Source organism: Leptinotarsa decemlineata, unplaced genomic scaffold, assembly GCF_025532065.1.
Source record: "Leptinotarsa decemlineata unplaced genomic scaffold, Ldec_3_MD MMD2_tig00000090_RagTag_RagTag, whole genome shotgun sequence".
Taxonomy (NCBI): Eukaryota; Metazoa; Arthropoda; class Insecta; order Coleoptera; family Chrysomelidae; genus Leptinotarsa; species Leptinotarsa decemlineata.
The window spans coordinates 4310148-4334557 of record NW_027412541.1 but is presented as its reverse complement, the minus strand read 5'-3'; the positions used below and the strand labels follow the sequence as shown (position 1 = coordinate 4334557).

The 24410-nt window shown below is 34.2% G+C and overlaps 1 protein-coding gene across 4 annotated transcripts in view; it reads left to right on the top strand.

The window, feature by feature from the left end:
- The window catches only part of Eip75B (Ecdysone-induced protein 75B), a 241150-nt gene that overhangs the window by 148997 nt on the left and 67743 nt on the right, over positions 1-24410 (top strand). The window contains exon 1 of one of the 4 annotated variants that reach the window (XM_074172381.1): positions 14955-15117. The exons of the other annotated variants lie outside the window; for them this stretch is intronic. Coding sequence (XP_074028482.1) covers positions 14970-15117 — 148 coding nt within the window. The 5' untranslated portion in view covers positions 14955-14969. Of the gene's footprint in view, positions 1-14954; positions 15118-24410 lie in introns of those variants that run through there. 4 annotated transcript variants of the gene reach the window in all.

The following is a 24410-nucleotide window of genomic DNA, read 5'->3' as shown; positions in this document are numbered from 1 at the left end:
ATACTGAATAATTACAATCATGAAAAAAGTCTCGGAAACTCTCATTTATTCTGTCTTGGGATCAAACTCACGGAATAACGTCAGAGTTACAACCCCCGCAATAGTTTTACGTGGGTGCATCAGCAATACACATTTCATCAATTCTATCCACCGCAGTCGCTGTGGTGCATCTCCCATAAGCCATTCACGAATGATACTCTAGCGTCTTCCCACGCAAACTACCGCAAAAGATAACAGCCAAGAAACAGTAACAGTTTCAGACCGGAAGGGCGACGTACTGCAGATGACCCTTGTAGACGTAGGTGCAACATACGCTTGTAACCTGGATACACAAGTGCATTGGCTTCATGCCGGGTCCATAACCATATCGAAATGAGACATCTACAGAGAGCGTTAGAACGTTTACATAATGAACGCATTCCGTGAAATAAAGGTTTCTCGAGTAAATTTCGAGTTTTTGTTTCAAAAGGTGACAAAAATATCAACAAGCAACATTACACTTTATCTTCTTCCACTGTTATTGTTTGATTTACGACATTTATTCACGAAACCAGTACCTATGTACATTTCAATGAATGATAGTAGTGAAATGAAACTGACCTAAGAAGTTATTTTCTTCCAAAACTAAACTCAAAGTATCCCTATTCTAGGGATTGAGAAATATTTACAATTTCCTATTTACAAGCAGGCATGGATGAATATCCCAAATTTCGACACGCGAACAAAACCTCGCATGTTAGTTAAGATTATATTTTGTTAAATTAATAATCGATTATGTTAGTTATTTTATTAGTAATCCCAATGGAATATCTCCGAAGTTTTTGTATCGTGACGTGATTTTATTAAGGAAGTAAGTCATGTGATACGCCATTCAGAAAGTATGATTCACTGTACCTTTGTTCAATAAAGAATTTCACGATTACATAAATCCTTGATAATTTCAGAGATTTGTTGAAGGAAATCGGAATCATCTTCTGTACACATTCTTATGGTACTTTTCCGAATTTAGAACACTTATTACCGAGCATTGAGATACAACATTGTCTGCTGCAATAGTACTGTGAAGTACCATGATAATTATCCTTCTGCGCCTGTTATAGCATCAAATGATTATTACAGTCGGAATATGTTATAGTCTATTTCAAAAGAGTGTAGAGTAATAAATCATGAAGTGTCATAAAATTTGCCTGAATTTCGTTGTCGTCCATGGGCGTAGGCAAATCTTAGGATTAATAAACTTAATAATTAAAGTAAATTAAAAATTACAGACATAGATAATAATAAAAGGCCATTTTTGGGAAGTAATTTGGTCTAAAACTAAGTACCTACATGTATTTAGGTAAGTAAAATTTCTTAAAAAAAGATTAAGATTAATTTTAGTGGTTCTTGTAAACTTATTTAATATGCAATTTGGGTTCATATACTTGAGCATGATTTCTCAAAAAAGGGTTAACACTTAGTTCCGAGGTGCCATGTCATTATAATAATCCCTTTTTGACCCTGCCCACCAATCATGCAATACCTATTAAACCCAGGTAATTAAGAAAAAGGGTTTAAATATATTGTAATGGTGTCTTAAACATTCGAGTTATAATAGTAATTGTTACTACACCAATTAAACGTACAGTGATATTGTGATATAGAAATAGTGAAAAAGTTATAAAATGGGGACATTTACTCCAAAGAAAAGAAGTGTAAAAAATTCTCCGCTATCTGTTTGCGAAAAAGTTATAATTTTAAATGTATATGATTGCATAAAACACGATCACCCTAGTTTGTCTGTGCAAGAAAGTGTTGAGCGATGTGCCCGAATGACTGGAATTGGACAGTCCACGATTTTTAAATTATTGCGAGAAAGAAAGATATCAGGCCAGGTAAGTCCATGCAAGAGAAAATCAGGAAGACCAATAAAAATCTTAGATGAAGACACCAAATGTGACATTCGAAGAAAAGTTCATTCGTTTTATTTTAAAAAGGAAATACCCACTCTTGAAAAAATATTTATCGAGATAAGCCAAGATAACGATATTCCTTTGATATCCAGAAAACTTTTATGGAAAACTTTAAAAAGTATGAATTTTGCCTGGGAAAAGCACAATCGAAAGGCACTATTACTGGAAAGTGATGAAATTGTTTGCTGGAGACGAAAATATTTGACAACTATAAAGCAGTACCGCAGAGAGCAAAAGAAAATTTTTTATCTTGATGAGACGTGGATAAACGAAGGTTACATAGTCAAAAAAATGTGGCAAGATAAAAATATAACAAGTTCTCGCCAAGCTTTCATAGAAGGCCTTTCGACGGGTATTAAAGTGCCTTCGGGAAAAGGGAAGAGGCTTATAATTGCTCACATTGGAAGCGAAGACGGATTTTTAAAAGAAGGTTTGTTAAGCTTTGAGTCGTGCCGGACGGGAGATTATCATGAGGACATGAATTCGGATGTCTTCGAAGACTACTTCGGGGAAATGTTAAAATTTCTTTCAGCTGATTCGGTCGTGGTTATGGATAATGCAAGCTACCATTCAAGGCGCTTAGAGAAGGTACCAACTTCAGCTTGGAGAAAGCAAGAAATTATTAACTGGCTGTCAAATAAAGGTATTCAGTTTGAGACGAATTCAGTAAAGAAGGAACTACTAGCCATAGTAAAACAACATAAATCTCGCTTCATGAAATATGCCGTAGAAGATGTAGCAGAAAAGTATAAAGTAACTGTGCTGCGCCTACCGCCATATCATTGCGAATTAAATCCTATAGAACTTATATGGGCACAAGTTAAAGGATATGTTGCAAGGCACAATACCACATTTAAAATGAAAGATGTCAAGGTATTGTTTGATCAAGCCATTATGGAAATCACATCAGAAAACTGGCAAAAAGCAATCCAGCATGTTTTAAAAGAGGAAGATAAAATGTGGGAACTGGACAACTTGGTCGATCAGGTGGTTGACCCTATAATTATAACACCAGGGGATGATGACAGTTCTTCGGATGAAGACTATACTGATGTAGAATAATTTAATTGAATTGTAAATATACTGTAGCGGGATAAGCAATCTGGACAGAGACCAGTGTATCAGTGACAGTGACACTTTTGCTTAGGTTAGGGTTTAGAATTAAGGGTAGTCTGAATAATTATTTTCTCGGAAGGTTCTCGAAAATTGTACCTAGTAATCTCTAGAACATTCAATTAGGGTATAAATAGAGTGTTGTTAAACGTTAAGGGAAGTTCACAGTTTTAGTATTTAGTTCAAGTGTCAAATTGTAATAACGTATCCAGTAAAGTTCTTGTCGTTTTTGTGAATGAATTGATTTAAAGTCCCCACAAGTGTTTCAATACGTAAAGTTCGTTCGTGTGTGTTTGTGAGTATTTCCCGATTTCGGTTCGTATATATTTTATTGTTACATTTTATATTTTTTTAATAACACTGTTCTGCTGTATTAAATTTTTATTTCCTTTAATATAATTTTTATGAATGCATATTCTTTTGGCAATTATCCCACTAGCGCGCCTCTGGCTCAGTATTTATCCGTCGATAACAATGGACAAATCCCTTAAAACAGGGTGATACCTACCTGCTCTTTATGAAACGACATAATTTTGCAATGCGGACTAGGGAAGTGACAGAATTTATTGACGGATCACCCTGTAGCGCTTTTGAATACTTAATGAGATTTTATTACTCTACACTCTTTTGAAATAGACTATAGACATAAACATTTTTCCTTTTTAAATTTACTAACTACCTCGGCTGATAAATCTATTTGGAATACTCTGCATAATTATTCATCAGTTTGAGTCTTATATTTCCATATACAACAAAAAAAATGTTTTCATCATCACTTACCTACTTCATCAAACCCTTTAACTCGGATTATGGTTTCGCTCACAAATATTTGAACTGATATTTACATTGACACTCAACAGTTGGGCTGAAACAGCACTTTCTTTTTCTTCAAATGAGGCCTTTTTCTGCGATTTCGTCCCTCAAACGCTCTAATTACGCTTTTTCCCTTTTCAAGATAATCGATGAATGAATATTATACCATGCTCATCCCAAAATTCGGGTTTCTTAGGATGGAGCAGCTTCAAACACTGCATCCATTCGTTGTTGTTTTTGGTCAATTTAAACTCAGCAAACCACTTCTCGATGGAAGATATTCCTGGTGCAAAGTCGAAATAATGTTTATCATGCTAAGTCTTGGCATCAACAGTTTTTTTCGTCAAAAGGCAATGCTTTGTCAACACACGAAAATCTTTTTCATTCATTTTCTTCGAACTAACAAACGTAGCTTTACTCGAAATGTTCTATCCCACAAACTAATAGTCCGATAGCTGTGAAATTTGTACACATGCCTCTTGAAGGTTAGGATGAACTAAAAATCATATGGATCTAGTAGCCATCTGTGTGGTAGCCTACGAACTTTTCAGCCCATTTAGTACTTTAAACCAACTCTACTTGATATTAATTTCCATTCTTATTTGCCCCTTTCTTATTCTTCAAGTTTTTTTACCGCAGTTAACGTTCATTAAATTCAACGTATTAATTGAAATATAGTAAAAATATTTTCGTCCCCCCCGTACAATCAATTTAATAATTCAGTTGTCGATGTTTATAATATTGAAACACCTACCAAATAATGAGGTGTTACATGACTACGTTTAAACCCTTGATTCAAACCCTTAGAAGTATATTTGACAGAAAATGAAAAAAATTGTTTCCTTGTAATGAAAGACTTTGCAACTAACCGTCTTGGGGCGGATTTAGTGTTCTATCGATCCCATACATTGCGTTTTCGTAAGGGGAAATGTCATCACCTCTACTTACTTGCACTTGTCTTAAGACAGTTGTGCTCAGTAATGCATTTGTGATTTAGCCCAGCACCACTGATGTTACCTATGGCGGGTCGAAACAGCGCTCTTTGGCGCAGGATTACGAATGCATTGTTTTTGGGCTCTAGTTCAATAAAAATGAATGTTTCCAATAAATTAGCTCATTACTGTATAAAAAAATTATGGTTGAAGTTAAAATTATGAAATATTCTCCACATTAATAGTTATTTATGTATCAAGGGAATTAGGAGGGCCTTAATTACCGATGGCAAAGTTTGCGCCGAGGGCCTCTGGCCCGAGGGACAGCAATTGCCTGAGGTTATTAAGGCTCATTAATTCCCGTGGTACATAGATAATTTTATTTCTGACCGATTTCAATAAAATTTTGTTCATTTCTGAAACGGAAAAATGTACCAATTCATTACCTTCCCGGTATATTTGAATCAGGTACCGTTGATTATAGTAGAGTTTTCTTGTTGCTAGGTTGTTGCTATGTTACTTGTTTATAAACAGAACCTTTATGTTGTCTACTTTGTCATCAGAAGAGGCAGGTACCTCGACTGTAGTGAACAGAAGCTCCAGCCATACAAAAGAAGAAATTGTTTCCAGTGGCGGAAGTAATTTTCAGGGAACATTTCAAAATTGTACATTTATTATTTGTAATGACGTGAATAAATAAAATATGGTTCAGTTTTCATTTCTATTTATTTTTACTTGTGAAAGGTTGAGGGAATTATAAAATCTATAATGTCCCAAGGGAGTTATGACCCTCTTTATTGATAGCGTAACTATGACGATATAAGCTTATCCCGGTCAGAAATAAATACATTAACTATTTTATAAAACCAATCAGAAATCATTTGTATCCATATATCATTATCATCCGTGTGAACATTCGATTTCAAACATGGAATATATTTTCTACTCGAGAAAATCGGATTACTTTCCGTATCTTGACCTCCGCTGAATTCGGGTCGAGCACCCCATTTCCCATCCCTATCGTCATCACGGCATCGGTATCGGTGAAAACAAAATAGGGAGGAAAGTGGGTTTCCATGAAATATAGGAAAAAAGCGCGAAGGAAGGAGGGGTTTTTGCCGTTTCGAGGTTCTCAGGTCGTTCACCAGTTCTTACTCGAGGTCAACCGATATGGATTGCTCATTCTCATTCTGTTCATTATGCAACTAAGAAATTATTGCAAACCAGTGGCGTGTTCTCAGAAACACGGCACTTTCTGAAGAGTTTATATTGATATTTTTAACTTTTATATTCTTTTCTTTGGAAGTTTTCCATTTTTCATATACTCGTATATCTTGATGCACGTTTGAAAAAAAGAAAATTAATTTTTAAATCTGAATAATAATACCGACGAAAGATTCTCCCAATTCAAGAGCAAGTGCCAAGGAAGGATTCGCTTCAAAATTACTTTTAGTAATTTTACTGAATTATTGTTGAGGTTTTGAATAATACCAATTTGCCACGCTGCAAAGAGAGTTTTTTTATTATGAAGAAGAGAAAAATGCGGAAGCAGCTTCTGAGTGGGTATCATTTTATAGGGATGTATTTTATTTTCTTTTAAAATGTTTACTATCGATGTATGGCTAACTAACATTGAATGTAGTGGATGCCTGTCTACTCGATGTATGTTGGTTTTCGTCAAACTCAAGCATCCCCTCTAATTTGAGTTCATCACCCATTGCTTTGGTAGCTGCTTTTTTCATCTGCCCCACATGACCAAGCTCGCGAAACTGCTTCTCTATTTTGCTTATTGTTTCTTGAGATATGGGCGGTAAACTGTGAAATTTCTCATGGAATAGGCGAGCTGTTGTGTTCGGGTTTTATCTCCGTAACCAATCATTTGTAAAACTGTTGTTTTATGCATTTCCGTTAATCTAACCATTTGTCAGACTTCAATTTAACGAATTTCAAACTTAAATTAAAATACTGACAACTAATGTTGTAACATACAAAACAAGTTGACAAGGAGTTTTAAAGTAACGTTGCCACGGAAATTATTCTAAAAAGAACATTGCTATGGTTTTTGCTTACTTTTTTATTATCAAATACCTCAACATGAAATCAGTTTTGAGTGTATTTTATCGAATTTCGGTAACCACATGATTTTAATTCATTTTATCCTATAATTGTTGCAATGAACTTGAAAGCGATAACATTTTTTAATACAGAATGAAGAAGGTAATTAGTAGCATCATCAACGAAATACAAATATTTCTACGTGGGGCCGCGAGCTAATGATAATAATAATTGGTCATGCATATTACTCTGTATCCGCCACTGTTTTAACCTTGTGTATATTCTGCAGAATGACCGCATATCAGCTCGAACACCTTTAGGCTGGGTAATCGAATATCAATTCACAACTGTGTGGGTTAATTTTTATGGAAACTACATTATTCCTACTTATATGGTTCGTAGCTTACGAAATGTTCTTCGAACTAGTGCGACAATGCAAATTATCAGAAGGTATCATAATAGGTACATCCGCTTTTTATACATTTTTCTATAAAGGACATCGCGTACATTTAAAGTGGCTATAGTAAATACTTTTTAAGGAAAATTTAATTTTGATATCTTTCGGCTTTAACTTCCCCTCAAAAAGGACTATTCGAACGAAAGGAAGGAAACTAATGACATTTCTATGAAAAGAGAACTATTGTTTATGCAATAATTTATTGAAGTTTCTATATTTTCAATTATTGACAGATGATTATAAAAGTACACATTCATTTGAAGAGTGTCAGATAAAAATTTTTTTACTAAACTGCAACACCCGTTTTACTTTACAAAACTCATTTATGGGTTAGGGGCAATGCCACACTTTGAAAAAACTGCCACAAATGCCCCAATTTCAGAATTATTCCTCAACAATGTAAATACTATCAGTAATTATCATCGTAGTTGCTTTCTGAAGTTCAAAAACTATCGTTTAAAATTTTTGTTTGGAAAACAAAGATATGACATATTCAAGAAACACTTCATTGTGTGATTTTCACTACACAATATATACAAAAAAGTGTTTGGAATTTCATCAAGTATCGGTCGATTCCATCACATATCTGAAGATGCGAAAACCACAAACATTTGTTAAGCATTACTGAAGAACTACATTTTACTGAAAGACATAAGTGTTCGTTCGTAGTTTGTGATAAAGAATGCTTTTATTTAGTTACCTAAAACTTGAAGACAATGACTGAGGTCGACATCTTCCCTTAGGAAGACGCCATCTATGGGATCGATAGAGACCTCAATCTTCAAATATCAAAGATAAACGAGGCTCCCCAAGGCGGTCAGTTGTGGTTCAGCCTAGAACCACTGATGGGACCTACAGCGGATCGAAACAGCACTGTCTGGTGTTCAATCATACACAGGTCGTCAACATTTTGATCACATATCTCAGTTGGTATGATATTTTTGCAAAATAGTGGGGATTCGAGCAAATCGTAAATATTAGTCATCGACCTTTGAAAGCCCATTTGATGGAAACATATTTTCCAGTTGAATGCCCCAGTCTGTGGAATAAATTTACAGTAACTGAAATTTTAATTTGACTATTTTTTATTACACGCTTTATATTAGCTTCACCTGTATGTATGCATGCATGTATGTTTGTCTGTTTGTAACTCTCAAGCTCGGGATCTGTATTTGACAGAGTTATCGACATTATTGCTTGATCTATTCGCAGGCAGATGGCGCTGTACGTAACCTCCTTGATATAATTCGAACTCACTTTACATGTATTTCTTCGTTTGAAAAAAGTGTTTTTTTTAACGCACGCGCCTGCTGCCTTATTTGTAACCCTCCTTTGCGCGCCTGCTGCCTTGGGCTTGGTAGCTAATTTTCAGGCTCCCTCTCCGGAATCGGAAAATATCAATGGTCATTTTTCTAAACAATATTCGGCTGATTGATCCCAAAGTATAAATATAGTGTAAAAAGACTTAAAAGCACGCTTTTATAGCATACGAAACTAAAAAATGAAAAATAAATGTACTTTAAAAACTAAAAAACACGCTTTTACTAAACTATCGAACTAAAAAGTTAAAAATATATTTTTAAATAAACTTAAAACAATTAACGAACGAAAAAAACCAGTATTATTGTGAAAAAAACGTGGGCTCCTGTGCCCCATTTTTTGTATATCAAGCGCTCGTCGCTTTTTTCACAAAATACTAGTATTTTTCGTTCGTTATTGTTTTAAGCTTATTTAAAAAATTTTTTTAACTTTTCACTTCGATGTTCTTTAAAAGCGTGTTTTTTAATTTAGTAGTTTAAACTATACGTATTATCTGCTAATATATCCAACACGCCATAATACACTGCATATTCCCAACGCGCGTTTCACTAAACAAGTGAGCTTCATCAGAAGGTGAAGATGATGAAAACTTAGTGAATATCTTGTCGAGCAGAGTGTTGTGGTTCCTATGTTTAGAAACTGTTTTTTGTAGGATACATTTTTTTGTAAGAGGTTTTAGAAAGTTTCTATTTTATGATAAGAAAGAGATTGAAAAATAATGTTAACGTCAACTCAAAACGAGGGATGTTAAGTTGCTAATTATTGAATGGCGCCTCACTGAAATAATTAAATCAGATTATCCATTATACTTTCTAATATGTATATAAAAATAAAACCATGTAACAGAACAAAGCGGATCTAAAAATAACTCGATCGTGACCGATTTGACAGCATCCACTTTGAAACAAACTATAAGCCTTACCTAATTACCATTTGATGCAATAAAATGATCTTCGATTATATAAACAAAAAACCGATCCCTCTTGCTATGTTCAGGTACTAGCCCAAGGCCCAGTCGTTTCACGCTGTCCTACTTACCCATGGCGAATGGTCATTGACCTGTAATTGCATCGGTGTGAAATTCCTCGACCACTTTCGTTTTCATCATTTATTCGAATTGTAATTTGGAAAGGGGTGGGTGAACTTGTTATATAAAATAATAGTTGTCACCGACAACCCTGGGCTGATCATTTGTTATAGATGTTTTCTGTTTCTTACTACCGAAAGTAAAATCTTGAATATAACTAATTCGCAAGAGTTTATTCTTGACCGACATGCGGGTCGATGCTCCACGCATATCTGGGCCAAACTCTCGTTTTGTTACATTGTTGCGCAATTGGCAGGACCGTACGCACCCACAGTGATTCTTTATTTGCAAATTTTGCAACTCTTAGGTAAGTGATTCACTGGAAGGCATGTGTCACCGTGAAAAGAATTATTTAAGCTTTTTGGTAATGTTACAGGATGTACTACTTTTTATTCTTGATTACGTGAAATAGAAAAGTTGTGCAACGAAAAAAACATAAAGAATACATTAATTTCAATGGAAATAAATTAAAACAAAAACGTAGTGTATAAACTCATTACGTTACGTTTTCTCGCAGATTATAAGACTACCTGACAGAACGAGTAGAAGTTTTCCAACCACATGGGTAAATTTTTTGTAAAGCTAATTTTCATTACAGTTTCCTATTGAAAAACACAAAAGTGGGATATTGCTATATTTAAAAAAAAAGTCCTACCAAAATTAAGTAAAATACATGTTTGAATGAGAATGTAAGAGGAAATATATTTTTGGTATAACTTCTGAAACGCTGGTATATACCCATATAAACCAATATTTTTTGAAAGTATTTTTCTGGCGAAATAAGAATATGGCACGACCGGAGATAACTGTGTGAACGCTATTTTCCGGGTTTTTTGGCAGTGGTCTGCCCATTTTCATTCTTGACGTTTAGTCTACCACTGTGGTACATATTATCAGAGGTGGTGGAAGTGTTCGAGTTGTTCCCATAGCAGAAACTACAATGTTGGAATTTGTCTCAGGTTCTATATCATTGGTGGGCATGGCTTAGTTTTTCTTAATTGGATCAAATGACCTTGTTCGTATACAATTAGGGACAGGTAGTCAGATTTTTCTAATGTCCAATGCTTCTTCCTTTCTATCGAAATTATTCTTGTATTTCGCTCTATATAGTCATGGATAGTAATTTTGAGTTTAATCGAGTATTTGTGTATCTTCGATAAAATGAGTGCCTACAGCTACAGCTGATTTGTCGGTTTGTTCAACGCAACAGTTTCTCTTGTGTTCAGAGAGACAGGTACCTACACTTCTTTTTGTGGTTCCAATGTAAATCGACCTGCAGCTATAAGGAATCTGGTATACTCCGGGTGTTGCTATAGGCTCTCTAGGGTCCTTAGCTGACCTTAGACCCTCATCGATATTTTGGGTTTGCATAAATATTGGTTTCACTTCGTTTTCTCTAAAATTTTCTCAATACGGTCTGTAATATTTTTAACATACCAGAGGAAATATTTTCCCTCAACGGGCCTAGCTGTAGTTACTTTGGCGTTCTTTCTCCTGAGTCGTATTCTACTTTCTTGTAATAAATCCCTTCGAAGGCATTTTCAGGTGATTGATGTTGAAAACATAGTTAGTTGTTGAAGACTCGGGACAGTTCATCGAAAATATTTGAGATATGAATTTAGGCCTTGGAGGTATACCACAATTCCATAATAGTAGGCACTGGGTTCTCAGAAATATTATTGCATTGAAACGAAAATATTGTTGTCAAAGTTGTGATTATACGTATTTTATCATCATTTTCCTGATGTTTAGTATAATTTCCGTACGCCACTGCAAGAGACAGATTAAGGCAAAAACGTCAGTCATTTCTGAGAATTGCTTTCGAAGGATGATTGTGACAGAAAATTTTGCAAGTATCACTAATGAAAAAGAGTAATAACCATCAAATATCCCGAACAAAACGTCTGAATGTTCTTCAATGCCAACGTCCACAAGTAGAATTGCAGATGAAACAAAAACAGATATTGGTACCGACAAAGTCAAAATCTCCATGAAGTTAGCGGTTGAACAGAAAAAATCGGTTACAGAATAATTGGAACATTTTCCAGTAATTGTAAGTATGTTATTCATATGGATCCTCTTCATTGTGAAAGAAGTAATAGAGAGTATCTGAAAAGCAAGAGTTCAAAATATGGATAAGAAACTAGCGAGATTCACTGAATAGCTGCTAAAGGTGTTTCGATCTCGCCCCTTTGAATTCAGAGTTATTTGAAAACACCGATTCAGGTTATCTGAGGACATCAGAAACAGAATAACATCAGAGGCCATATTTTCAAATCAGTATGTCTTGCTCAGCTTCACTTTCAAAACAAAGAGAGACATCCGATTTGTCTCTCGATGTGAAAGTTCACTTGATTTTCACTCAATTTGCAAAATTAGTATTCAACGCGAAATATATGGAGCGCTTCTCGTATCAATATATTTGATCGGTCGCTGAAACAGCAGCCGAACAACAAGGATTCGATAATAGACTCGCTACAGAAAGCATCTCAGGTGATTCGAGAACCTACTCAATGAACTGAGAAAGTTGCTGGCCAGCTAGTGTCGTGTGATCCAACGGGTTCTTACGATCATCCTCCTGGAACCAGAAGTCTCTCTATAAGCCGCTACTAGAGCCGATTACACTCAGGTGAGAACCACAGCCACGTAATCTCTCTCGCTCTTTTTGTGTCTGGAACAAAATTCTATTGGGAACTTCCTCAAATCAAACAATCATATTTTATACTACAATCCACTTATCTAATGAAGCTACAGAAGGAATACATTTTTGTTTTATTTTTACTATGTTTGAGACTGATCACTGTTTCCTCCTACCATTGAAATACACATTCTTTCATTTTCTGACAAAAATTTTATCCCATCTCTGACATATCTAAAAAGTTCATATTTCCTGAAACCAAATCGAAGTGAAGTTAAATATTTCACAATTCATTACGAATAATTTGAATGACGCTCCCACAGATCTTATGTTGCTCATCACGATCACATTTGTTTCTAATTTGATCAATGCTGACGTATTCATTAACCCAAAGGGATATTACAACACGTGTCAAAACCAACAATTTTCATCCAAGCTTAACGTGCGTACACTGGTACTGACGCGATCTGATTTTGCGGAGAGTGAATAAAACATTGCGTCATAAGGACTAATATTATCAACCCTTTTTGACGTCAGCACTCCAAAACGAACCATGGTCACGTTCAAAATAACATGATATCTAAAATTGGGGTTTTTCTGGAAAACATTCCGTAGACGGATTTATTTTGATAATAGCTAATCGAAATTACGATGTTTTCCTAACTTGTTTTTGATACATTTCCCAAACACTGTTTTAATTTATTTCCATTATCCTACCCCGTGCCATGCAATGTACAGAGTGTGCCAAATTGGACACTTTTAAAGGGAAACTTCTGTTTTCAAACTAGATAGATGAAAACTGATGGCTGTGTCTAAGGGTACAAATTTATGACAAACTCAAAACTTTAAAACCTAATTGATGGTGGTCCATTTGAAAAGAAAAGGCCAAAATTATATAAATCGAATAGGGATTAGGAATTGAAAGAAGTAGTCGTTTTAGGAGCTGTTGAAAATAATCCCAAAACGTCAACGCGAAATTTGAAAATATCAACAAGGCCTACCAAGAACTAACGTTAGGAGGATTTTGAAAAAACCCAAATTCAAGTCAAACAGAACCAAAAGAGTTCATCAACTCAGACCAGGAGATTTTGAACGCCGCATGGGTTTTTGCCAGTGGTTACTGAAAAGTTGTAATCAAGTGCGTGATTTTTCGTTAAATTGTATTTGGACAGGCGAAGCTTATGTGAGCAGTGCTGAGATTTTCAACCACTACAATTCTTATACTTGGGCACAACAAAATCCTCATTCCATGGTGGAGTCAAGGCAGATGTTTTCAGGAGTTGAAATATCGGCCCGTTCACTTTAAAGCTATTGCACCCCTTGTTATTGAATTGCCACTAATGAAGCTCAGAAAAATATATTTTCAACAAGACGGGGTTTCGCCTCACAACACTGCAACTGTCATGAATTTTTTTGATGCAAATTATGGTAATAATTGGCTAACTAACCAAGGACCCAACCGTTGGCAGGACTTATCTCTGGGGAAGGTTAAAAGATTTTATTTACAAATTGCCGACCAATCCTAGATACGAATTGGAAACGGCAGTGATGCAAAGTTTTGTCTGTCTCACTCCTATTGAACTAATCAATTCGGAAAAAAACGTTCAGAAAAAGTGTTGCCTGTGTGTAGGAGAAGCTGGTAAACATTTCGAAAACTTCCTCTGAAGAAGTATATTTCATTGTTTGTTCTTTATTTTTGTTGAAGCTTCTTTATTGTTGTTGAAGTTTCATTTATCAGTAGTAAATATGGTGTAAATTGTTTTCAGTTTCATTGAAATCATGGGTTTCAATTAGTGCTGTGAAAAGCTTTCTCAACATTTGATAGCACTGCTGAACGTCCAAAGGCTTCTTGACCAAAGTGTGCGTTTCAAAGTCTTCATGAAAAAATCAAAAAGCTCTGTATTTCACAGATAACTCTGGGAAAACATCAAGTGTGCTACGTTTTCGGAAAGGTAATTTAAGCTCTATTGAAATATGCAGAAATATATAGGGTGCCTCATTAAAAAAATAGTTTTCTATCAATAATTATTGACATCTCATTTGAAAAAATGAGTTTTTTCACGCCATTGAATTTTACGTAAAAAAATGCTCTGGAAATGTTTTCAATAAACTTTTGTCAGGAAAAAAGTTACAGCAACTCTTCGAAAATGCATTTTTTCTAAAAACATGTTTCCCTTTAAAAGTTTTTAATGAAGCTACCTTTTATCAACATTCCCTGAGTATTTGACAATGTTCTCAACTGTCTCAACTCATTTCTTCAGTTAGAATATGATACGACATTACGAGAAACATCTGAAAATATAATTTTTGCTGAAATTGGCAAATGTTTTTACCATTTATTATCTCGAAATTTTGACACTATTCGAGTTCACCAACCTCGAGATAACAGGCCATTAATGTGATTGTTATCAAACCAATGAAACAACCATTAATAAAATGTCATTGTTCAACTAGCAGTTGGTATCTGGTATCTGCGTATATATCCCCCGTGCCACATACCAAATACCGTCCATCCACGTGCGAAAATACCGCGAAAAGCTTCGCTGTCCAACCAAATCTACAGGTGAATGAAGGTTGCGCGCGTCGCGACGCCCACGTTTCGATGGTAACAACCCCGACGCTGCCACCCTTGAACCGTCAGTTGGATAAAAGTTCTTCGTCAGTCACCAATTTAGAGAAGTTCTTCGGTTGTCAGTGTAAAATGTTTTCTCGGGGTTCTGGAAGTCTCGATATTTTGGAGTTTCCACCAGGTACGACTAAAATGTTTGTTCAAGTAGTTCGCCTTAGAATTCAAAAATCATTCATTATTCAAAAAAAATTAGTATGTTTTCACAAATTTTTTTCTGAACGATACTTTGTCGATGAACAACAGAAAAATTGCTAGTGTTCAACAAAAAAAAACTACGAAACTAATATCCATTGTGGATACAGAAGAGTCGTTTTGAAAAATAAATTGCATCATGGACTTCCGTATAAAACCAAGATTTAACACATATTTTTCACCTAAGATCAAGACATAAATGTTTCCTTTCGGTGACCTTGACATGATATCAAGAGCATCACGATTTATATAGATAAATTATTTTGTAATTCATCTACGGAATTGTTCCTAATATCAACGAATTCACTTTTCGCTTAAAATAAAGTAACTACCAAGAGTTTCACAAACGTATAGCTGTTAGTGTACGACATCCATATACAACGCAATTCTGTCAAATTAAATAGAAAAAATATAGATACTAGGTATATCCTCAACATTTACCATCTCGTGAATAACTCAACAGTTATCAATGGCCTGTTACTTGATGGAAATTATCAACACTATCCATCATAATAAAACAATTTCAACACTTATTACTTCCTCAGTAGAACTGTTAGTGGTCGCCAGTTCAACTGAAGAAGCTACTTCGTACCGCGAGATACGTTTTAGTAAAGTTAATGTAAAAATTGTTTTATTATCATGGATAATTCAATAGTTAACATCAAAACTACAATTTCCTGAAGATTTATAAAAAACCTTTGAAACGGTAATTTACTTAGTTCAACAACTTTTTCCCAAAATCCCAAATTAATTCTCAAGTTCATGGTAAAATTCACTTCAATTTCAAATCATACCTACTGACCATAGCTACATTTTACTTTCCATCATAATAGTAAAAACAAATTCGGAAGACCACATAAATATTATTGATATTTCTATTTATATCAAACTGTTAACACGTAACAAGTCAAATCTCAGTATTATTGACCTTGTAAACACATTATAATCTCGCCATAACAGAGTTAGCACGTGGTCGAATACGAAATACCTCCAGAATTCGAATTTCTGCGGAATGCTGAACGTTGCGTCCTCTAGCGGATTCAGATCCAACCGAGCGCAAACTGACATTCACGAGTTGATCGTTAGATGGACCCACAAGTACTATGTACCGAGGTTTCATAGCTCTGCATATTATGTTAGTGTTAGTGCATGAACTTGAATTTATATGTAAATAATGGATTGGATTTTTAATGGTTTTAGTTGGTGTTGTTAGGAGAATGATCTTGAAATTATGTTTAAGCAGACGTTATCAATTCAGATAATTAAGAATCGATTATAATATTGTGATGTAAATAACCGAAATGTTTGTGGATTCGAATAACTGTGAAACCCCGTGAATGTGTATTATGATATTTTTGAAATTTGTTCTAAATAGAAAAAAAAAATTATTAATTCTCAAGTGACCTATTATTATTGAAAATTATAATTACCTAACTTCAGTGCCAGTGTCATTTTTATAACATTTTTAGTGTACATATATTTGTAATACAGCTTAGTAAATAATAAAATAGGCATTGTGATTCGAAGAGTTGATTTAAATATTAGGAATTGGCTTCAAAAAGTTCCGGACAGGTGGTCACCCAAAATGTGGTTCAAAATTTTATCACTGTTATTAAGTACATTTATTGATGTGCATTTATTGTTAACTATTACAGAAAATCAATCGATAGGTTTTCTGGTGGAAACAAATTGAATGTAGGTGTTCGAGGCATTAAGAAAATATATAGAAAAGTTGTGGTACGACTTCTGCCCATTTTGTATATTTTCATTCATTTTAATTAAAAGTAATGTTGACCTAAATTCATATTTTAGATGGTTTGTAACACAGCAATATAGTCAAATGCGAGCAGAGTAATGAATTATTGCAATATAATTTCAATAATTTTGAATGAAACGGAAAAAATCTATATTTTTTCTGCAAACTTGTGAAATACTATTGGTTAAGATAACGGATCAAATAATGTCAGCATCAAATGAATTATTTGTCAAAAATTCAAAAATAGAGTTCAGAATTATTTTTTCTGTTTTTTAGATGGTTCTGTTAGCCTTTTCAAGATGTATAGCAAATATTCTTTACCACATTGATTAATCGATATCTGTCAATCGCAATCTTCAAAAATTCCTGTAAAATTGTTTCAATCTTCAAAATTTATGATGAATAATTTATCTTGGCTACCTAAAGTAGTCAGCGATTATTTGAATTACATTTATTTTCTAGATTCAATTGACCAAAAATGTACGGGCTCTTCAAAAAATAAGCTGAATGTTCAAATTTCTCGGTTTTCGTGCATTCGATTAGCGATGTTTTCATTTGTTTATGTTGGTATACTCATCTCAAGCAAAAAAATGGATGAAAGAATTTGCATAAAATTTTGTTAAAAAAAAAGAAATAAGTGCTCAAAAACACTTGAAATGTTGACAGTGGCAATCAGTGATTGTACTCTGAGTTAGAAAAAGGTTTACAAGTGGTACAAGCTTTTCACAGAAGGTGGAGAAGTTATGAATGACAACGATTGATGAAAATGTTGATGAAAAAATTGCATGTCATGCAATTTTTTCGGAAATTTTGGGCACGAAGCGTCTGGCAGCGATGATGATGCGACGGTTACATTCGTCGCATTGTTCAGCATTCGCTCAGAAATTGTTAAATGACGTCAACAGCGATCCAGATTTGCTTAAAAAGATCATAACTGGTAACGAATATGGTTATGACATCGAAACCTAAGTCCAATCGTCCCAATGGAAGAGCCCAGGCCAAAATAAAGCACCAAAAGTTCAATTATCGTGGCATTGTGCATCAGAAGTTCTTGGTCGTACGGTTAATATTATCTTGAAATTATGCGCCGCTCGCGAGAAGCAATTCGAAGAAAACGTCTGGTATTGTGAAAAAACAATTCATGGCTTTTGCATCACGATGAAGCAACTGCTAACTCGTCATTGCTTGTTCGTATTTTTTTGGCCAACACCGAAATCATGCCCCAGCCATCGTATTTACCAGAGTTGGCCCTCTGCGACTTTTTCTTGGTCCCAAGATTGAAGAGACGCATGAAAGGACGTCGTTTTGTGAGGCAAATTAACTCGCACCAGTATTTTGCAGACTTTTCAACCTGTCTTATAAGAAAGGGGCTTTTCCTACTTGCTGGAAGATTGCTCGCGTTCACTCTATTCCCATAAAGGACAAGAAAAATCTTCCAAATAACTATATACCAGTCGCTTTGTTGTCATTGTTATGAAAAATCATGGAGAAAGTCGTGAACCAACATATCCTCAAATATTTGGGAGTCTTCAACATCTTGAGCAATCATCAATATGGCTTTCGTAAACAAAAATCAACAGGTGATCTTCTATCGTATGTCACCCATATTTGGAATAACGCAATCAAGTAATATGGAGAATGAAGAGCTGTTGCGCTTTATATTTCTAAGGCCTTTTGCCGTGTGTGGCATGAGGGTTTGCTGGCCAAACTTCGATGCTATTGGTTTGAAAGATCATTTTTGTGTATGGCTCTTCAGCTTCCTGAAAGAACATTTCCTGCAAGTGGCCGTTGATTGATATCTCTCAAATACTTTCATCATCAACGTTGGTATTCCCCAGGGATCCATATTGTCTCCAACGACATGTTGGAAAAAAACAAGAAACCAATATATTGCTGACGACAGCACACCTATCTCGTCATTCCATTTGGATTCCAGGACATCGGCTGCCGAGTCACATCTTCACCGATAGCAGGAGGTTGCATATTATGTTAATGAGGATCTAGAAGTGATTTCAGATTGGGATGAAAGTAATCAGGTTCAATTCAATGGTTTTCTCCAAGAAGATAAATGTCTCCGAACTCATATAATAATGTCAGGTCAGACAATTCCGCTTTCTGCTTCGATAAGTTTGTTGAGAGTTAAAATGAACACCAGTATGTTTTGGCACAATCATGTCGCTGGAATTGCAAAGACTGCTTCTCAAAAGTTCGGAACTGTTTCGAACCAGATAACTGTACACACCTCAGCAACTATTGATGATTTATAAAGCTCAGATCAGACCTTCTTTGGAACAATACTCCATGTATGGAGCTCTGCCCCTAGGAATACCCTGATGTTGCCGGATTCCATTCAGAAAAGAGCCATCCGCCTGATTGGAGACGCGAACACCACGTGCAACCTTGATAGCCAGGAACCTTGAAGAAAGGTTGGAGATTGTCTCTTTTCTATAGATACTTTCACGGGAAGTGTTCAAGTGATATGGCACATTTGATTCCACCAAGAGCGGTACATATCAGAAATGCGCGACGAACTGTGGCTGCTCATCGTTTTGATGTTCAACTCAGTACACCTCGAACTTCAGTGTTTAAGAACTCTTTCATCTGGAGAACTGTGTTTATGTGGAATAAACTTGCTGTGAACTTTTTTCCAAATAGATTTTATCTCCAGCGATTGAAATCCGCTCTGAGAGCACCTTAAGGATTTTCCTTTAGTGCTTGTGTTTTGTCTTAAAAAAAAATGAAAACCGAATTGCTGAGAGAGCTCAAGGTCATACCAAAAAGTGCATTTCAGAACTACTGCTTCGAAGATTGGAAAAAACGCTGGCACAAGTGTATTATACCTGAAGGAGACTACTTTGAAGAGGAGAAAAGTGAAATTGATGAATGAGCAGTGTTTGAAGCTGTTCCACAATGGAATATCAGATGAATCGACATGTGACAATGGATGAAACATGGCTCCATCAATTCAAAACAATCGTCATCTGAGTGGACTGCACATGGTGAACCGACTCCAAAGCATGCAATGCAGCAACAGACAGCTGGCATGGTTATGGTATCGGTAATTTGGGATGCGCATGGTTTAATATTCATCGACTATCTTAAAAAGGGAAAACCCATCGACAGCGACTATTACATAACATTATTGGAGCGTCTGAAAGACGAAATCACGGTTAAACGGCCCCATTCGAAGAAAAAGAATGTGCTGTTTCGTCAAGACAATGCCCCGTGCTACAAATCTTTGAAAACGATGTCAAAATTGTGTGAATTTGGCTTTTAATTGCTTCCGTATGTACATGTGTATTCTCCAGATCTGGCCCCTAGCGACTTTTTTCCGTTCTGAGACGTCAATTAAATTAGGGCCGATAAAGAAGTTACTGACGGAACTGAGACCTATTTTGAGGATAAAGACATATAATAGTTTAAAAATGGTATCAAAAAATGTTATGACCGCTATAATCGTTGTATCGCATTCGAAGGCGAATAATAAAATCAAATCTGATCAAAAATTTATTTTCTATCTTGGCTTACAAACTTTTCAGCACAAATGTTAAATATTCTCCTTCAAATAATGTATCATCTGATAAAAGAAGCCGGTGGAAAAGAGTTTAAATCTTACAAAGACCTCAGTTCAATCCTATTTTTTACAAATATTTCCGATACGTTTCGAAAGATTATAATATCATAATTCCAGGAAACAGCGGGTACTCTTCTCATCATAACGCTGTTAGGATACGTTACACTCGATTCTTCGGAGTCAGTGGAGTGGGAAAGAGGTGTTTGAGCTTTCGCAATCGAGGTTACTCACACTAGATCGCGAGGAGTGACCTTATTCGCGGTTACAAACCTTTGCTGACCCCTTTCATAGCTCCTCAATAAACTGTATACGTTCCATCCTTCTCTAAGTACTTCACGCACCGAGTTCAATAACTCCGTGCTCTGCTGGAAAATTGTGGAATACATATTTGTCGTATTTCCTATTAGACGTACAAATCTCTCTCTCCCCCTCTCTCTCTTCTGGTTTGATTTTTTAGATTATTTTGTTATCTGTCTTTGTCAATTTTAAGAAATAATGGTGAATTTTCATAAGCCCAACAGTTTTCTGTATCAATATTGATTATAATACGAATCATTTTACATTTTTGTTTTATTTTAGAAGAAGAAAGGAAGATAAAGATATTAAATTTTGACTTGACAGTGAATGTTTCATAATCAGATGTATTCTTCCTTTTATCTGCATATTCTGTGCTATATTTTCATTGTTACTATATTATTATTTTAGTTGTCACTATTACAAATGAAAAAATTTTTTTTTTCATTTGGTGAAGCAAAATTAAAGTTATAAGTGAGATCACTACAGAATATTGGACATTTATAAAAAAAGGAAAAATATGTCATGGGTTCAGATCATGTCACATAATAATACTCAATATTCTTTGAGAAACTGAATACCAATTTGTAAAAACAATATTTTGTTTTCGTAATTTTAATACTTTCCAAAAATTTAATAATCAATTTTTCTCAGTGTTATAAACATTACTATAATATTTACAATATTTATTTTTGAAAATTTTCGATATATAAAAAATGAGTAATTCACCCTTATTGGATAAGAATATTTGACGCCGATCGTGAACAATAAAAAAATATGATAATTGACTGTAGCATTTTGAATTACATCTTTTATGGGGAATTTCTTATGAAATGTTTCTTTTTGTACCTGAAAGAATCATATCGATGTGAACATTTCAAAAGAATGTTTTCGATATTCATGGTATTTTTATTAATGATTTTCTCTATCCGAAACCCACATAAAATATAGAATCTAAATGAAAAAGTAAATTATTTTGTTTTCGTAATTATTTTTCTGCGAAATACTGTATATTCACTTTTGATGGTACAAAAACAACCTACGTTTCGACATTATTGCCATCTTCGGGTTCTGAAATATTGATAAATTAAAAGCACAGAAATGTACAATAATTAATGAGTTCACTTACAACAAATATTCAAAAAGTTGAAAGTAAGTAAAGTTACTCATTGTACATTTCTGTGTTTGTAATTTATTAATATCCAAAACGTACGTCGTTTTTGTATCATTAAAAATAATTATGTAGTATTTCAAATTTTATTTCTATATGGATCGAATCCGACGAGGAACTTAGTATTGAGACAGATAAAGTAATAACTGTTTCAGAAAACATCAAAATCCTAATTAACAATTACTTTATATTGTTATATATATAATCTAGTTATTTCAATAATATTTCTCTTGTTTCAGGTAATTCACTTATGTATTGCTTCATAAAACAATGCAATTTTCCATGGAACTAGTAAGTACGGACATAACAATGATGTAAAGCTTGCAATAAATAACCAATTAGTTAGTAGATAAGAATTTCAAAACAGATTTTTAGAAATTTCCCACTGCTTCCTTCACCCACAAAACACGGAACAAAACTATGTCGTTACTTCATCAGTGAATGCTCAACAAAAGATATTGGATAATGAAATACAACTATCTGACAAAATATGCTGATTTGAATATGTTTGTGTTATTGCTAATGTTATGAATTGAAAAATTCGTTCCACATCCACATATATTTATTCTTTGTTAGCGAACGGTGAACATTCATTAAAAAAATAACATGCTAACCTATGAAATTACTTTGAAAAATTGCTCATTTTGTCTTAGTCTCATAATGACGTTACTATGTTTTATTCTTGAGTTGCCAGAATAAATTCCGAGACATTTTACATCATACACAACAAAAAAAACACATACAGCTGGGCACAAAAACAAAATAAGGAATATGTATTAAAATCACCATTTTCGAAATAAGAGTCATAAATAGCAATATGCTTTCTTTAGATGTACTACGTACGATATGCCAAACAAATATTTTCTGTCGTGAATATCAAAATGAACCACTTGTGTAATTTTTTGAAGTAAAATATTAGATTTTTGAAAACAAGACTTAAATGTAAACCTAAAATAACTCAACAGGTTCGCCTGATACGTTTTTCTTTAGAATGGAGATCTAGGTTATTCGGGATTCTGTAAAAAATATCTGAGTCGTCAAACAATGAAATTAATTATTGTAGTACTGTGCTCAAGAAATGGATTTCCACTAAATTTATACATTCATTTCAATATGGTCCTAACTGGAGGAGAGCCATGATATGACTTGTCTGTCATTGCTACTCCTTGAATAAATCATGCCAAAAAACTTGAATTGAACCCCAACTGAGAGATAATTATGAAGTGATAAACGACAATAACTTCGAATATGGTTTTGGGTAAACAGCTTCAAAATATATTTTTTTATTTCCACAGTTTCCAAGGAAATATAATAAAATTTGGGATCTTCCAAAGGAAGGATGAAAAAAATCAAAAATTTGTATACCGAATTTTTATATAGGGATATAAGGTTTCACGTCGACACAATTATTCTTCATTGGAATGAATCCCTATATCTACTTACATACACTCATAGATAGATAAGTCAGATTAATTTTTAAAAAATTGAAAATTTCAAATACGTAGTTCAAATGGTTAGGTTGTTCATAAAAATTCTCCAGAAAAATTATAACAATGGATATAATATTCTCAAGGAAATATAATTTTCCACTGAATCGGTAGTTTCCGTAATGTAGATTATAAAAACAATACATATTTCAATTCTAAGGAATTTAGTTTTATTTATTTATCAAAATGTATCATTCTTAAGTCACATAACAACGAACATTAATCAAAATACATGACGTCATTTGCTCACAGCGATGTCAAAGACTACGTTGTTTGTTGACATTATTTGAACATATTTTTGTAAGAAATTCTCCCATCATGGCATATAGTTAGAATTGGCCATGAATTTATTGTATACGTTGGCCAATATCTTCCGGTCTGCCTAACCTAGAAATGTGATAACCACTAAGTAAAAAATGATATGCAATGCTTGTAACTTTGGTTACTTTCTTTCTGACTCAACATTCCATGACAATGAGTTTAACATAAAAAATCGTAATTTGAATTCGATATTCGAAAACAAATAAAAATCTGATCAAAATTTTCAAAACCATTTGAAAAAATACATATCGCGATAATTATTTTTGAATAAAAATTATATGAATCGAAATGATAATAATTTTTGAGTGTACCTAATACTTTTTCAAATAAGAAATATAAATTTTTTGGATTAATTTCCTGATATATTTTGAGTATTTGGTATGTGGTGGTATAGGTGAAGAATATTGTTATCACCTATTAGCAACATTATATTTTGAATTGAAGGGGTTATATTTTTAGTAGTGATTAATTTTTGGGAAAGTTTTTGGCTTTTTACTACCCCATCTTGATATAAAAAAATGTATCAAGATGGAATAGTAGCAAGCCAAAAACTTTCCCAAAAATTATATTTTGATTTCTGAAACGCATTACAAATTTTGTCATACAAAAAAATGTAAAA